The 13,843-nt window shown below is 38.8% G+C and overlaps 1 protein-coding gene across 2 annotated transcripts in view; it reads left to right on the plus strand.

Moving 5' to 3' along the window:
- The window catches only part of LOC149021722 (uncharacterized), a 37,387-nt gene that overhangs the window by 10,607 nt on the left and 12,937 nt on the right, over positions 1-13,843 (plus strand). For both annotated transcript variants that reach the window (XM_089149918.1, XM_089149919.1), the window contains exons 7-12: positions 2,001-2,096; positions 2,287-2,404; positions 2,473-2,739; positions 10,318-10,419; positions 10,603-10,960; positions 11,056-11,166. In XM_089149918.1, coding sequence (XP_089006044.1) covers positions 2,001-2,096; positions 2,287-2,404; positions 2,473-2,739; positions 10,318-10,419; positions 10,603-10,960; positions 11,056-11,166 — 1,052 coding nt within the window. The remainder of the gene's footprint in view (positions 1-2,000; positions 2,097-2,286; positions 2,405-2,472; positions 2,740-10,317; positions 10,420-10,602; positions 10,961-11,055; positions 11,167-13,843) is intronic.

The raw sequence follows: 13,843 nt of genomic DNA on the forward strand, positions 1-13,843 counted from the left end.
TGACTTAATGAGTTTGTAGGTTCCAAGCATTGTAAAGTCTGTGGGCGCGTCCTAGCATCAAAGTGGAATATGCTGCTCAAGAGACATTGTCAGGGAATGTTGGTTCCGTGGTGCACAAAGTCGTAGTTTAGCCATTCATGGGGATTAAGCAACTCAAGCTATGGGTGTCAATTAATATTGGGTGCCGTTTACTGAAACCTCAAACCATGCCATTTATTCCGAACCATACCGTACCGAATAAGTATGGTATGGTATCAGTATGAAATAGTTGTACCGTTTAATAAAGCATACAGTAACGATCTGGACAAAATAATACAAATGACGTACTGCACTAATACCATACCTAATATCTAAACCATTTTGTACTGAATAAATTTTGTACGGTAGTTTTCACCAAAAATTTTTGTACGGTAATGTTATGATATACTCAGTACAGTTTGGTATTAGGCACATTAATGGTATAAGGTAAATTTATTCGATACAGTACTGGATTGACACCCTTAACTCATTCCAATGTTGGAAGATCTAACTTGTTGCTTGAATGCATTCCTAGCTTTTGGCTTTCATCTTGTATGTATGTATCTAGATGTTTCTAGGATGCAATGATTGTGTAGGCTCGGCTAATCACCAAAGAGAAACTAAAATAAAATGGACCTAAGGGGTGATATTCGTATTGACCCACTCACCCCATCCCGCGCCGCCCCCGCTGCCCCCCTGCCGGGGGGGGGGCACTACAGGTAGGTAAGCTTCACGTATAGAGAAAGGACAATGTACACAAAATAGGCAACCTCAAAAAACCCTTTCTAGTGAATCCTAGAAGGAGCAGAGGTCTTTTGCACTTTCCAGACATGGATACATTCCTTGCTCTGCAAAGCATTACAGAGTGAAAACCCTACTTTTGTAGATCTCAGAATTCCAAGGTCCAAGGATTCTTCATTGATAATTCAACTGCCAACTGAGAGTCAGATCTGATTGATATATCAAAGTAACTGTTATCAACGCAGGTGCTGATTCCCTTTTGAATAGCTAGTAATTCCATATTAAGAATGGACAGGTCCTCACTTGTGCCTGCACACACCAAGACTGGACTCCCCTTGCTATTTCTGATCAAACCTCCAAAAGTAGCCCTGTTATTAGTGATAGAGCAATCCCAATGCAATGCCATCGTAATGCTTGAAGGAGAAAACCAAGTACATGGCTTAGGCACTTTAGTTAACTGCAAAATCTGGTACCTCATTTCCCTGATACAAATCTGTCTGGCTTTTTGAGTTCTGCCTAGAAGAAAAGTTGGAACACTTACTCTGCATTTGGTAATGCTTCTGTTTTCTTATTTTGGGTGTTCTTTCTGTTCCATATGGTAATGCTTCTGTTTCTTATTTCTGGTGTTTTTCTTTGCTGATGGTCAGAAAAATGGAATTTTCAGTTTGGGTATACTAAACCTGTATCCTGTGCCTTTTGGGGAAATTAATTACTAGCTTTATCACATTAGAAGCATGATTGAGCACCAAGATCCACTATGAGTTATGGATTCTTTTATCTTGTTCTGTGGCTTGGAGAACCCTGTAGATTGTGGTACGTAAAAGGATGGGAATTTTCTGTTTGGGTATACTAAACCTGTATCCTGTGCCTTTTGGGGAAATTAATTACTAGCTTTATCACATTAGAAGCATGATTGAGCACCAAGATCCACTATGAGTTATGGATTCTTTTATCTTGTTCTGTGGCTTGGAGAACCCTGTAGATTGTGGTACGTAAAAGGATGGGAATTTTCTGTTTGGGTATACTAAACCTGTATCCTGTGCCTTTTGGAGAAATTAATGCTTTGTATTTACTAGCTTTATCACATTAGAAGCATGATTGAACACCAAGATCCACTATGAGTTATGGATTCTTTTATCTTGTTCTGTGGCTTGGAGAACCCTGTAGATTTTGGTACATAAAAGGATTTACATTTTCTCATAATTATTCCTGGGCATTAACTGGATGCTTGCCAAATGCAGAGTTGTCAGCCAGATTGAGTACCCTTCATTGGTTGATTTGCGGGGGCTACTTCTAGACCTAGTTGCTCAACTCCTTGGTGCTTTATCAAGAATCAGGTAGCAATATTCCACATCCTATGTTGATAGACTTTCATTAAGTGATATTCATATTAATTATTCATTGAGTGTGCAACGTGATGTTCTTTGCAAGTACTATCAGATTTTTGCATCCAGAGTTAGCTTTCCCTCCTTTTACTTTTTGGGTCACCCTTGGATCTGACTATTCTTTAAATATCTTCTCTTGTAGGTTTAGTTCTGTCACAGAGCGCTTTTTCATGGAACTTAATACTCGTCGCATTGACACCAGTGTTGCCCGAAGTGAAACACTTAGTATCATCAATGGAATGCGCTATCTTAAGCTGGGGGTATGTTTAGCAGAATTTTCTTCTTAATGTGCATAAAGCTGAGAATGTAACCAACAGTTAATTGCTAGGTTAAGACTGAGGGTGGACTGAATGCATCAGCTTCCTTCGTGGCAAAGGCCAACCCACTTAACCGTGCTCCCCATAAAAGGAAAAGTGAACTCCACCATGCATTATGTAATATGCTTTCAAGCATTCTAGCACCACTTGCAGACGGTGGAAAAGGCCAGTGGCCACCTGCTGGTGTGGATCCTGCCCTCACTCTATGGTATGAAGCTGTTGCTCGGATAAGAGTGCAGCTTTTGTATTGGATGGAGAAACAGAGCAAACACATAACTGTAAGTGCATCTGTTAATCTGTCTGTCTTTTAAAATTAGTAGATCTTGGCCATCTTGTATTCTAGAAGATTCTTATACCTTGGAGAACTGCATATCTGTTTTGCATAGGTTTTTGGTGCAGTCATTTCTTGATGGATACAATTGAAATTATTTAGTCTCTCTCTCTCTCTCTCTCTGTGCCATAGTTGGCCCCTAGGAGACCCTAGGCATTGGAGGAAGGGGACAACCAAAGGAATGCCAACAAGAGGACCTAGGTGCTGCCTTGACTACTATGCTATCTGCTTCAAAACGATAATGCTTTTCCTAGTAGTATATTTGCATGATTACATCCTTACCAAGCTTTCCTTACCGAATAGTGCCCAAAATCATGTAGATCATAGTTGTCAAGGTGTTGCCTAGCCTAGGTGACTAGGTGACTAACTCTACTAGATGGATATTTAGTTCATCTTGTTGGTGTGACCTTGCATCCTGCCCCCATTCCAATGCACTTGGTTGCCTAGGTGCCATGACAACTATGCATCAGGATTGAAAAGTCTCAGTTTGCCATCTTGACTGTGTTGAGATTCTAGAATTCTTGAGATCTCGCAGGAGATGCTGTTTTCTTCTTGGGGGAGGGGAGGTGTTTCAATTTGATGTTTTGGTGGTAATTGGGAATGGCTGGTTTTGAAACTTCAAGGGAAGCTTTTTCTAATGTAATAAACACATTTAAGCTCCCAAATTGGGTGTCTTTTTTTTTTTTGGGTGGGGGTGGAGGGTGGGGGCATCCCTACAACCAAGTTGTCAAGGCTTTGAGGCGTCCAGGCTCTTCTATGGTCTAGGCGGCACTGCCCCTTGACAACGACGCCATTGACATCTAGAGCAAATAAGATGTTTTCAACCAAATCTTCAAGAAATGTGAGATTTCATAATATATTTGAAATTTTTTTTTTCTTTTCAAAGTCTATGCATGCTATTTAAATATATGTTAAGTAACCTGGTCTGATCTACACTTTGATGAAATCAAAATTTTTTTGTGTTATTAATTTCTTTTTGAAGATGTTTAGTTTTTTACACATTAAAATTAAAGCATTATAAAAAATATTAATGTTTTGGAAATGGTTCTAATATATATGTTAGACTCCATTGGTAGGCCTTCAACCTCATGGAGTCCCCTTTTTTTTGCATCAATTATGCCTTTTATTTTGAATTTTTAGATTTAATAGTTTAGTTTAAATAGTTCCCTTGGAAGGCCTACAACTTCATCTGTGATATACAATATATAATAGTTGTTTGAGTTTGAACCTTAATGTAATTATATATATTAACTAAATCATGTGTACTTTGTGTTTTATAACTCTGCATTTTCACTTCTTCAGCCCTACAGTTTCAAACTCAAGGTCTTTGCATTTACAATTGTTTTTCCATCAATCTGTGGCCACCAATGTTCTTAAAAGGCCTAAAATAGTCTAGATAACAATTTCCAGCAGCTCCAAAACACCCTTAAAAGTCATCAAGATGGGCCACTGAGTTGGGTCAAGATGGGAGGAACTTTTCCTCCTATTTGACGAGATCTCAGTTTTTTTGGTCCATTGAAACAGCCACCAAGATTGAGTTCTTGAACCATGATTTAGGCATGTCGTTGCAATATAAAGCCTAGTAGTTTTTGTTTTCCATGAGATTCTATTGCCACTACTTATTGGGTTATTAGTGTCTACTTTCAGTCTGTGAAGTTTCTTTTTCTTGTAAAGCTTTGGCCAAGATACGAATAGGCCTCTATATTGCAAAAGAATGGAAACTTTTGTGCCTTAGTAGCCTCAGTTATGGAATAAAATCCATGTTCAACAGCTAAGACTGTTGTGGGTGAGAGACCCAGGGCTGAGAGATAGCCCATCCCTCTACAGCATTTCTTCTTATCCTTATGTTTTTCTTTCTTGTGTGTTCTAATTATATCTTGTCTTCATTATTGTATTTATACTGGTTGCAATCTATCTCCTGTTGGTTTCCTGGTTCGAGGTCAGCATTTGCATTAAAAACTCGGAAAACTATAATATATTATACACTAAACTTGTTCATCGTCAATGTTTACAAAGTTCACATGACACGATAGGCATAAAATACATTAAAATTCTCAGATAAATCAAAATCTCCCTGAGACATTCGAGATATTGGCAAGATTTCTCCAAGATTTGACCGAGATATATCCAAGATGTGACCAAGGTAGCATAGATATTTTGGAGGTTTTCTAGGTATGACTGAGATATATTGGATCTGAGCAAGATCTGTGGAGAATTGGTAAATGTTTTGTCTCGCCACTCGCTCGCCTTGCTTGGGATGGAGATATATCAAATCCCTGGGTAATTCTTCCCAGGGATGCTCATCTATTCATTCATTGTGTTTTTTCAGTTTGGTTAGCTCGTCCTTCCTGCCATGTGTTAGGAATGGAAACATAAGATGAACAGAGAAACATAAGCATGAAGGAGGTAAAAAGAGAATCATATTACACAATATAAGAATGGGATGTTAGTACTAGATTTACTAGGTTTACATACAGCAATTGGCGTATCTAGATTTGATTCACAACAAGGGGAGAGATTCACCCTACAAGCGGGAACATGTGTAGGACTTCAGTGAGGCCAATTGGCTAGGTGGTATGGTGAGTCTAGGGTTGACGTGCCCAAAATATAGGGTTTAGTAATTGATGCAAGCCCCAAATCTAGGGTTCACCCTCAAGATCTTACTCCACTGAACCAGCAGCAAACTAGGGTTTGATACCCTGTGGCTAGGTTGTAGGGGCTGATTTAGGGTTGTTAGGGCTTGGGAATAGGGCAAATAAGATTTGGTATGACTAGGGAGCTAGGGATTATAGAACTTCAATTCAAAACCTTGCTGTAATTTAAAGTTCAGAACTGAAATTCTTGTTTTAGGGTTTAAGGTATTAAGAGTTATTAGAAGTTAGAGTTTGTAATATTCTGGGTTCCTGGGGGAATGGCTAGGGTTAAGACTAGAGTCAAAGGTCGGGTAGGGGGACGAGAAGATGATTTGAAGTGGAATAGGGTTTAAATGAGAGGTTTGAAAAATTTGATTAGAAGTAAGGTTAGGGTTTCTAGGGTTTTTGGAAGAAGAAGCTTAGGTTTTACTAGGATTTGAGTGAAAAGAAAGGGCTGGAGTTTGGATCGGAAGTAGGGAAAGGAGAGGGTAATTGGATTCCTAAAGGGGGTAGGAATTAGATGAGGGATTTAGGAGATCTAGGGGTTTAGGGTTTGGGAAAATTCTGGGTTTTAGAAATCTGGAAAATTCTGGGTTTTAGAAATCTGGAAAATTCTGGGTTTTAGAAATCTGGAAAATTCCCATGCTGCCTCAAGAGGGAAGGGAAGAAAAGAAGAAATACAGAAAAAAGGGTGGGGGCGGGGGCTGTGATGAAGCTAAGGGGTTGGGAATGAAGGGAAAAGGGTGAGGGAGGAGAGGGAATTCTGCCACAGGGTTAGGGGGGAAAAAAAAAGGGGGGGGTCGCTTGAGATGGGAGGGGGCTGGATTTGAAGAATTAGGGTTTGGGGATTGGGATGATGGCGCTAGCAAGGGGGAAGGGAAAGAAGGGCTGCGAGTGAGAGAAATAGAGAAGAGAGTAGGGGCTGGGGTGGGGGGTTTACTTGAAGGTAATGGGGGCTTGAGAACTTTCAAATTGCAGAAAATATAAACACACAACAGCCACAGGTCTCCCCTCCTAGGGAAACCCACGACCCCACTCTTGCACCTTCCAATTCTCAAATTTTATTAATCATCATATCTTCCCTTTACAAGCTAGAGAGGCTTTATTTTTAGCCTTACATGAATGAACTCACTCTAGAACTCAACATAAGAATGTGATTGAAAATAGGACTCTGATTGGACCAAGGACTCTCATTCTAACAAGGAGTCTGTCATTTCTCATCCTGTCATTACTCATCCTAGGATGATTCAAATTAAAAAACAAGGGTAGATCTAGACTCTTTGAAGAAATTGGATTGTTATTAAGGGAATCCCTCTCTAATTGGGACTTCTAAGTTAACTAGGACTCTTCAATAACTTATCCAAAAGTAAACCAAATTCAAAAACAAAAATAGAACGGAATCCTACCAACATACTGGATCCAACAAATCCTAATTTGATTCAACTAAAACAAGCAAAAATTACCAAAATATCCCTATGCTGGTTGAATTTCCCTGGGTCGCTGGCCACAAGGTATTAGTAATCTTCCTGGGCCTTCTTTGGGTGGTCCTAGATCCAGTTCACATCAAGGGTGTCATTCATGTTCGCTTCCAATGTTGATCCTTCGCTTTGCTAATTTGATAGATTTGGGGATTGAACTTATGTCACCCTAATTTTAATGATAAGGGTAATTTTCAGTTGGGCACCCTGAGCTTTGACCTGAGTCACATTTGATTTTAAAAAAAATCCTTTTTTGCATCTTGACCCCTCTAAAATTTAGGAATACTCAAAAAGGTATACTCATCAAGCCTTGACGGATTCTGTTAGTTTACAACATTCTGTGATGGAAGTACCCTTCCACAGGGTAATGGAACTCGTATCTTCTTCAACCTTAACAAAATAGAAACCCAGAAATTTAAAATGGTGAAAACCAGGAAGCTTCAATGGAGTGAACTTGTCCTCCAACCATCGGATGAGTCTGAAACTTTAGCGGTAGGGTCACAATTTGAAGCAGTTGTGAAACCCAGGTGGTAGTTCTTATGAACAGAAAGCTTCAATGAAGTATTAAAAGCTCTGAAATCTCTTGGGGTGCTAGTTGCAGTCTAGTGTTTGATTGCAGGTATGAAACAACGCCAGAGAAAAACCTTTTGGGACTGATACATCAGGATTAGTATCTCCTAAAGGTAGGAATGTAACCCCTCAATTCCGAATTCGAAAACGAGATGCTCCAAGAACATTGAACTGGCAATACAGGGCTGAAAGTGTCACCCAGAAAAACACAACAACACGGGATGCCAGAGAAAAGAGAAACCAGAATGAACAGTGAGACGAGGAGAAGAATATTAGGAGGAAATCAGAGAGAGGGGTATAAGATACACACAGCTCGGAGCAGCATTGAACAAAACTGAGATCTATTCTCAAACAGAACCATTCATCTTCCTTTGAGCAAGTGCTGAAACTGATCTTTCAGTCTAGGGCAGCTGCCTTGTGTCTCGTTATTGAGCTTGATTTGATCCTCAAGTATAACCTGTGCAAGTGAATGGGAAAGAGCTTTCCATTCCTTGGCATTCTTCTTTCATTTCTGGATGTTTGTCAAGATCACTTTTCATTCTTCTCTTTCAAGGCAGAAGAGCAATTGGTCGGCAAGGGAGGATATGATTTCCGACTGCACAAGGGAAGTTGTTTGTTTAAGCGATCCCAGGCTCCAGTGACTCAATTAGAAGGTCCAAATGATATCAATGGTATAATCCATCGAATCACATGTGTTAAGCATGGAAACCTTTCTTCTTGATTTAGGTATTGTTCAACGATGAAGTAGGGTTTGGTCAATTGGGGAAGGTGATAGACTATTCTTTGATTCCTTTCTGTTTCATTAATAAAATATATGTATTACTTTTAATGAACTCCTATAATTGGGTGAATACCATTGAAGGTGAGGGCATTTTTGGCATAGAATATTTGGAATTAGTAGAATCTGTCAAGACTTAATGGGGTTGTCCTTTTCTGTGTGTATTTGTGTAGTACAGGGGACCCAGATGCAAACTACAATTCTTTTTGGATTGAATCTAACTTAGATCAGACTTGGAGGGTCCATCTGAAAGTTACCCTTATGATAAACCTAATGAATTGCAAAATGCAAATTACAAATATACCTTAGTGCAATACAAGTAAACCCTAATGGACAAGTATACCATTGTACCCATATTACAACAATAACCTTCCTACAAAATAAGTCTTCCTTATCTTTGCTAATTGCAAGAATTTGCAGCTGTGCACTGGGTTCTATTTTGATATTGTTGACAATTGTTCTTGGAAGTATTACACCTCCCTTGGGTAGTTTCATGGATCATATGCACACCAGCAAAATTCTAAAAGTTATATAGTCTCACTTCCTTGTTTTGAGTCCTATGAATGATTGAATTCTTTGTAGTTTGAAGAAGCTTTAAAAAATTTAAAGTATCCTTGTGAAGATGAGCTCATGGTAGAAGATCTCGCTGTTGAGCAAGATCTCGCCACCTTGAAAAATCGAGATCTTGACCATCTCAGTTGAGATATGCGATTTTTTGGCGCCCATCTTGGTGGGTTTTATAGTCCCAATTGGGCTGAAATTTGGTATTTAGCCTATGTAAGGCCTTTTGAACACATTGGTGGCCTTAGATTTGTTAGAAAACAACCCTAAGTATGATTTCTAAGTCTACCCATAGTGTGAAACCGAAATGTTGTAGGATTAGGGAATGTAAGGTTATACAACATGTAATATAAAATCTTCATATAAATGAAAAGCAAGTGTATCAAATAACCTAAATGTCATAAATTTCCATATATATGAGTATCACAATTTCAATTTTCAAGAATAGAATAATAAAATTATACAACCTTTAGAAGTACTATGTAAGTCATTAAATCATAAGCTCTGTTGAGAAACACGATATTGGTAGAATGGCTTATGGATCAATGATCTCAAGCTCTCTATTTATAATTAAGTGGAAAGTACACTATTACAAGGAATATAATTTTACATGAATACAAACTCTAATTTAACTCCTATACAAACTCTAATTGAACTCCTAGTAGAATCCAACAAGTTCATAAGACAAACAAAGAATGATTGATCTTCCTTCGATGTTGTAGATGTGCTAAGAGTAATTGCAAGTGAAAATCCAGCTGAAATTCTCAAAAAAATGGCAAAAATTGAGAGTTCCAGCGAGATATGGCGAGATCTCAAGCAAGATATCCCAACTCTTTGCTCTCGATCTCCATCTCGTCTCGCTTATTTGAAAAAGCAAGATATCTTGCGAGATCTCCCACCATGGATGAGCTTTCTAGCCCTCTTAGAACTGCAGCTTTCCCAACCAAGTGGGTTTGAAGCTATTTCGGCACATTTTCTCGTCTTCTTTGGATGTTCTTTATTTCTATCATCTCATTTAAGAAATCGACCTTTTAAACTTCATTATGATATACATATCCTCTAAGTGGTATTTGTCTTGTTGGAAAAATATGCCTTCTTACTTAGGTATCCATTCATAATTCATAGATGGTCTTATGATAATTCACTTTGTGACAACATGTTTTTTCATCTTGTTTTTGAGAACATGTTTTTTTATTTTGTTTTGTGGCTTTCACATATTCCTCCCCCACCCAATTCTGTATTAATCCTCTGTAACCTAAAAAGTCAGGTGATATCTGCCCTAGCCTGTTTATATTTGAATAGATGGACTGCTGATAGCCTGAAACTTGATTTATCTTGCGTTCTCTCAAGCCAGTCGTACTATGTTCATTCAGTCTGATTGCTGATGTAGAAGCATTGACTATATAAAGGGCTGCTTTTGCTACTAGTTTTTGTTACCTGGTTATTTTCTGTTGACATTTATTACTCTAAACATCTCAGCTAGAGTATATATTTGTTTTTTCTAGGTTGGCTACCCTCTGGTTACACTTCTTCTCTGTCTTGGTGATCCTCAATCATTTAACAGTAACTTTGGGCCTCACCTTGAACATCTGTACAAGCATCTTCGGGTAAGCTAAATGAATGCCTTTTGTGACAACATGGTGGGACAAGCCATGGTGGCTGATATAAACCTTTAATCTTGTTAATTTTTCTTATTTCTCTATGCTACTAGTGGGCAAGGATCAAAGCAAGTTCCTTTATCTTAATTTTTCTTTTATGTTTCCATATGATCTCATTATTATCTTATGCAGGACAAGAATCACCGTTTCATGGCCTTGGACTGCCTACATCGAGTTGTAAGATTCTACTTGAACGTTTATGCTGATTACCAACCCAGAGATCGTGTATGGGACTACCTAGACAGTGTGACCTCACAATTGCTGACACTTTTGAGGAAAGGAATGCTAACTCAGGATGTACAGCATGATAAGCTTGTCGAGTTTTGTGTTACAATAGCAGAAAGTAACCTAGATTTTGCCATGAACCATATGATCCTGGAATTGTTGAAACCGGATAGTCCGAGTGAAGCCAAAGTCATTGGCCTACGTGCTTTGCTTGCCATTGTCTTGTCTCCTTCAAGCCAGCAAACTGGTCTGGAAGTTTTCCGAGGTAATGGGGGAGGGGACCAAGGTGTTTTTAAACTATTGATGTTATTTTGTTTATTCAAAGTTCTTAACTTATATTTTGTATTTTTACACGTGAAGGTCATATTGGACACTACATTCCAAAGGTGAAGTCTCAAATTGAGTCAATCTTAAGGTCGTGCCACAGAGTCTATAGTCAGGCTCTTCTTACTTCTTCAAAGACTACTATAGGTAATTTTTTTCTCCTTGATATCTAGTTTGTCAACCATGGAAGGTGATGATATGGTCGTTAAAATCTTCTATGGACTGAAAATTATTAAACAAACAACTAACAAATTCTAGTTCTGATAAATGGAGATATAGGATAATGTCTATTTTCTTGCCAAGATTTTCATTCAAGCAACTGGTGACCTATTCTGATTGCACATATTGAAAACTAGAATCACAATGATGGGACGTAGGTTCCCAGAGAGGGAAGTGCGACAAATGTCAAATGCAAAGCCCTGCATCACATAATGATCCACCACATTTAAATTTTAAAGAGAATCAATAATAGCTCATGGTTCTGATATGGTCCAAAAGCAGGATAAATGTTTTATCTGGATTATTACCCATAAAATATCAAAATCAATGGTATGTTTTTTTTTTGGGTAATAATCAATGGTCTAGTTTGAGTCAAATTAAGCCACAACACTACAGAAACTTGGAATTAATATTAGAATGATATCTGATGTAGAAATTGAAAATGAATTTCATAAGAGCAAGTTGGATGTTAGGTAAACAAACCTGAAAAAATAAGAAATCCTTAGGACTTAATGATCTTGAATTTGATCCTTAGCAGTATTGACCAAGAAATAAAGATTTTCCAGCAGCAAAATGTGAGGTATAACTGGATATAAGCCAAAGGCTCTCTTTTTTGAACTTTTTTATTTTTTGGGTTTTGGGTGACTGTATAATTAAACAAACAAGGAGCTCAAAGAGTCCAACCTTGAATAGAGGAGGCAGGAAGCATAAATGGAGGGGAGAAACTCCTCAGGAAGCATGAACGTCCCTCTTCCTGGGTGAATCAATACAAACAGTTGGCAAAAAGGAAAATTTTCCATTTAACTTCAAAGGAGATGGAATTCCAAATCTGACAAAGAGGTTTGAAGTTGGAAGTTCATTTCCTGATGTTTCACTCCATCCAAATGTGATTTCCAGTGGAAGAGAAGGCTAGCTTTTCAATCAGGTCATTGGTGGATGAACCCTCCAAACGTCATTTCAACCCATATCCATTCCCTTCAAAAGGGGAGGATGCTTCTAGGATGGGCCTACCATTTTGCAAGCATTCCTTTCCAAATGGAGGCAGCAGGAGGGCAGGCAAAGAAGAGATGATTGGAGTCTTCAGTTGCATTCCAACAGAGAATGCATTTGCTGGAACCTAAACGTGACGATGACACAAGAGCCAGTGCTGTGCCAGGGAATAGAAGGAAGAGAATTCTGCAAAGCAACTTGATGTGAACCAGGATGTAGGGTTTAGATGACTGAATATTGCCCTAGAATCAAGCTCAATCCAGTCCTCTTCCTTGAGAATCAGCAGTCTTCTAGGCTGCAAACACCTTTGGTGGATGCGTTTTGGGTAGATTCTAGGTATACTAGGTAAGGTTAGGTTTAGGGTAGGTTTGGCCAGGCTTAGGTTTTCATGTTCAAGGGCTTGAAACCTGCTGAATTGCAGTTTAAGATCTGAATTTATGAGTTATGGGTTTGAAGTTTAGGGTATGATAGGAATTAGGGTTTCTGGGGTTTGTATCAAGCTAGGGTTAAGGTTGAGTGTCACTTAGGGTTGAATGAGTCTAATTAAATAAGGGTTTAAATTTTGGATGAATGGTTAAGAGATTTAGGAATTTGAAGATTCTAGGGTTAGGGTTTCTAATGAAGAAGAATGACGATTGCAGAATTTTTTAGGGTTTTGATGAAGGGTGGGGATGGGAGTTGGGTTTGGGTGTGAATAAGGGTATGGGAAGCTAATCCCAGATGAGTGAAGGGATTGGGTTGGGGTTTATAGGACATAGGTGTTCTAGGGTTGGGAATCATTCTGGTTTTTAGTTTTCTGTAAAATCCTAAGCTGATGCAGGTATGAAAAGAAGAAGAAAGTTTAAGGCTGAGGGACTGTAACTATTGTTCAGGGTTAGGGGAGGGTAGGGGGTTAACTAGTAATGAAAGGGGAAGGTTCCTAGGGCTGCCGGAGGGGTTGGAGAGGGGCTGGGGTTGCCTGTGATGGGGGGAGGGATGTTGGAGTTGCAGAAACTAAGTTGTGGTGGTGGGGGGAAGCTTGCGGCAGGGCTAGAAGAAAGGTGAATAGGGCTGGGAAGGAGAGGAGGGGGCTGGTATTTACTTGGTGTTGAAATAGCTTTCTGGAATTCAAAACCTTTTGCAAAATTCACTCTTTTAGAAGCTGCTGCAGGTGCTCTCTGGGGAAACCATGACTCCTGGATGCCGTCAACATTCAATCAAACTTTATTCATCAAATCATTCTGCTGTTTACAAGGTTTGAAGGCTTATTTATAGCTTACTGAAAGAAATTAGACTAGGACCCAACCTAAGAAATCAAACTTGGACTCTTAACTTGCAGTCCAAGTTTAACTAAAACTCTTAATACTTTAACTCACGCAAGGAACCTTCATAACTTACTCTAGAGAGTTCCAATTTGGATCTTAAGAGTAGATGTAGATTTCTCTCAAGGAGTAGGACAACCCTGGTGGACTCCTTTAGAAACTAGGAATCACACTCTAATCAAGACTCTTGAGTAACTTGCAAACTAAGCACTCAATTTCAAAAATAAAAGTAGATCTAGGTTCCCACTAATATGATGGACCCAAATGTACCCTAACTTGGACTCAACAAAAAATGTTAAAATGATCAAAATACC

This window comes from Hakea prostrata, chromosome 3 (assembly GCF_041222555.1).
Source record: "Hakea prostrata isolate BN-2017 chromosome 3, UWA_Hpros_2, whole genome shotgun sequence".
NCBI classification, from domain to species: Eukaryota; Viridiplantae; Streptophyta; class Magnoliopsida; order Proteales; family Proteaceae; genus Hakea; species Hakea prostrata.